Here is a 3,356-nt window from a genome sequence, read left to right on the forward strand (position 1 = left end):
TTCCTACAAGATTTTCTCATTTCAAAAGTTTTTACATTAAATTTTTTACTTAGTTCTTTAACAAACAGACGAGGTAGATGTTATGAGTTGAGATAGTGACGATGGTCTAATATTAAATTAAAAAGGCATTAACTTCTATAGAATTGTTTTCCGCAAAGTATTATAATAAACAAGTATTGCATGCAACACTAATTAATTATATATAAAATTATTTATAATCATGATTTACAGTATAATTAAGTTTATGTTACCATAAAATTTTAAACACACATTAAAATCTTAAAGATTCGTTAAATAGTATTAAAATTACTATATTCTGTGGTATTTGAAAAAATAAGATAATTTTCGCTGGGACTGGGTTCTGTAAATTTATCCACTGTGCAGGTACTACCAATAATTAAGAAAAAATATTTTCTTGCCATACGGACCAAAGATGTGGACAAACAACAAAACAGAAAAATCTTTATAATTTTGTACAGGGTGTTCTACACATAAGCCCCAGTTTAGCGAATTTTGAAGGACATTTTCTGGAATTTTTTAAATGAAACACCCGGTGTTTGTATTATTTACGAAAGTTGTAAGTAATTAACATATTAATCCAAAAATAAAATAATTTACTGTGCGTTTCATTTAAAAAAATCGAGAAAATATCCTTCGAAATTCGCTAAACTAGAGCTTATGTGTGGAACACCCTGTATAAAATTATAAAGAATTTGGTATTTTGTTGTTTGTCCACATCTTTGGTCCGCATGCCTACAAAATATTTTTTCTGAATTACTGATAGTACCTGCACAGTGGATAGATTTATAGAACCTTGTCCCAGCGAAGATTATCTTATTTTTTCAAATAACTTGGCTTCACCACATCAAATACAAAAAAAAAAGACATCGGTGGAAAGAGAATTTTCTGTAGAATATAAATTTGTAAAAATAGTGTTCCATTTAAGAAAAACCACCTTAAAGATGCTCTGCCCTAATGCATCACCCTGTACAATTCAAAATATTTTTAAAATGTGAATTTTTTTAAGTACATCACTTCCACAAAACATTTCTTTTCAAATCTTTATAATAAGGGCGATATTGAACTTTGTCACATTATTGGGCTACCCTGTATATATATATTTTTTTTCAAACAAATTTATACCAATAATAGCCATCATTCTCCAAAAGTTTTGATAACACCAAAGAAATTTTGTCATATTGAATGTTGAAAGCTTGTTGCTTGGTAGTTGCTCAAGTATATAGTGTATACAATGTGAATGCGGGAAGGAGATATGATAAATATATCCCTTATTACAAGAAGGAAGTAACATGAAAGGGGCTTAAGGCTCAGCCAACCCCAAAAATCCGCCATTGCCCAACATGCGCGTTAGATGCGAGCATACACAATGGCATCGACCATACCGCATACGAACGTGAGCACCCCAACTGCGCAGACGTGGAGTCGCGTACGAACCCGGAGCCACGCCCTCTACCACACTCTAGACGACTAGAGCCGCGCGCGGCGACACATTTCATCGGTGACGCAGGCGCGATCTCACTCCCGCCACTGTACTGCGCAGGCAAGATGCGCGCAACAACACCGTTGCTATAAGACTTGTTGCCTAAATTATTGAATCAACATAGCGCGCTCCGACATTTGACAGTTGCTATTAGAAATTAACTTCAACTTAGGAGACATTATTAACATCTTTTTTTGACGACATGTGTATAGCAGAAATATCTGTTGCATGATTTTAAACAAAACAGTACACATTATTCCGATGTGTAGCCAGAAGCATAATGGCAATACATGTTACGACTGTCTGACAGTTCCAAAAAGCCGTCAGAGTGTTAAGGCATCAACCAATAACAGCAAGTATCACCTTGTTGATGACATTGCTAGGCAACGACTATCAGTGGTGATGCTGCATTACTGGCAGTAATGGTGTCCCTGCTCACTTACCTGTTCGAGATAGGCGCCACGCACGAGCTTTGCCCCGAAGAAGAAGTTCTGACGTTTGGCCTGTTCCAAATCGGTTGTCACCTCTGACAGGGCGTTTCTAAGGTAGCACTGGTACGTGTTGAAGACTATCGCTTTATCTTTGTTGTACTTCCTCATGAACTCCAACGTGATCCGCGTGATGGCCGGCTGGAAGTAGGTTTGTTCGGCATCCACCATGATGCGCACGTCCATCTCCTGGGCTGCCTGCAACGAAAACGTCAGCATCATATTACCCGGCGAACTACGTCTGCTCTTAGTCAGGCCGGGGCGTCTTGCGACGCTGGCCTACTGGGTGAGGGGGCATCAGGCCCGGCAGCGTCTCCCATACCGGCACACTCTCTCACTAAGACAAGCCTACCACACTAAACAGGCCGGAACAGGGTAAAGGGGGTACTCCCGCATCAAGCTGTTTCACTCACTTTGACAATGGTGTTCACCCTCCTGATCATGTTCCGGAACATCTCCTCCTCTTTCGTCGACAGCTGAGTTATCAGTCTGGTCATCCGGCCCGTTTTTAGGTCGGGCACCCTGAACGTAGTGCTCAGCTCCTGGTTATCGTCGATGATACCGGACCACGGGAACAAGTGCAGGACGCTGTGGTAAATAAACAAATGAATATCAGGGAGTGTCAACTTGAAAATAGCGGTTATTCAGTTCGTGTTTCTAGAAAATGCTTAGCGGTGGGCTGTTCATCGGGCTGATTTTTTGTCTGGACTAAAATTATATGCGGGAAATTAAAATAGAAAATGAAGCGAGTATTACTATTGAAAAATTTCATTTACAAAAATTACACTTGGTAATAAATACTCACTAATAATTTTTAACTAATGATATTGTAGGAAACAACTACTCTGCGGACTACAGTCCCGTACAGTATTGAATTACACCCCTCAATATCTAGCTAAGATCATTTGGTAGTAGAATCACCAGACAGATTGGTTTTGGATTTATTAGTTCTCAAATATGCCATAGGTGAGACGACCAACCAAGGATTTAGCTACTTGGATGCCTCATATAATGGCATGTTGTCAGCATGTAGGTGAGATATAACCTACAAAGTATGTCATAATTGTGTTTGCTATTCAATGTCTTCTGACATAAAGCACTGTGTTGTATCTGCTGGCAGAGAGTGACCTACTGATTTGTTGGTTGTCTTGTTTTTATAGTATCTACAGATTATATTCCAGTGCAAATTAATCCATAAATAAATCAAACTACAGTTTTTTCTATTTCTTAACCTGATAAAGCAATTTTATGTATGCCCTGCATGCAAATTTTAATGTGCCGTTTATTTCGCACAATGTTTGGATATGCTCAGTTTATTTCTATTTTTGTTTATCATATACAAAAAGGTACTGAGGCTGCATATTGTC

The 3,356-nt window shown here is 38.3% G+C and overlaps 1 protein-coding gene across 1 annotated transcript; it reads right to left on the minus strand.

Moving 5' to 3' along the window:
* Positions 1-1,944: 1,944 nt before the first annotated feature.
* On the minus strand, positions 1,945-2,633 carry LOC108916850 (proline dehydrogenase 1, mitochondrial-like; the record flags this gene model as incomplete). Its single annotated transcript, XM_018723162.1, has 2 exons — positions 1,945-2,187; positions 2,403-2,633. Coding segments are annotated over 2 exons (474 nt in total), but the record flags the coding sequence as incomplete, so codon positions are not given.
* Between the last annotated feature and the right edge of the window lie 723 nt (positions 2,634-3,356).

Source organism: Anoplophora glabripennis, unplaced genomic scaffold (assembly GCF_000390285.2).
Source record: "Anoplophora glabripennis isolate ALB-LARVAE unplaced genomic scaffold, Agla_2.0 scaffold7002, whole genome shotgun sequence".
NCBI classification, from domain to species: domain Eukaryota; kingdom Metazoa; phylum Arthropoda; class Insecta; order Coleoptera; family Cerambycidae; genus Anoplophora; species Anoplophora glabripennis.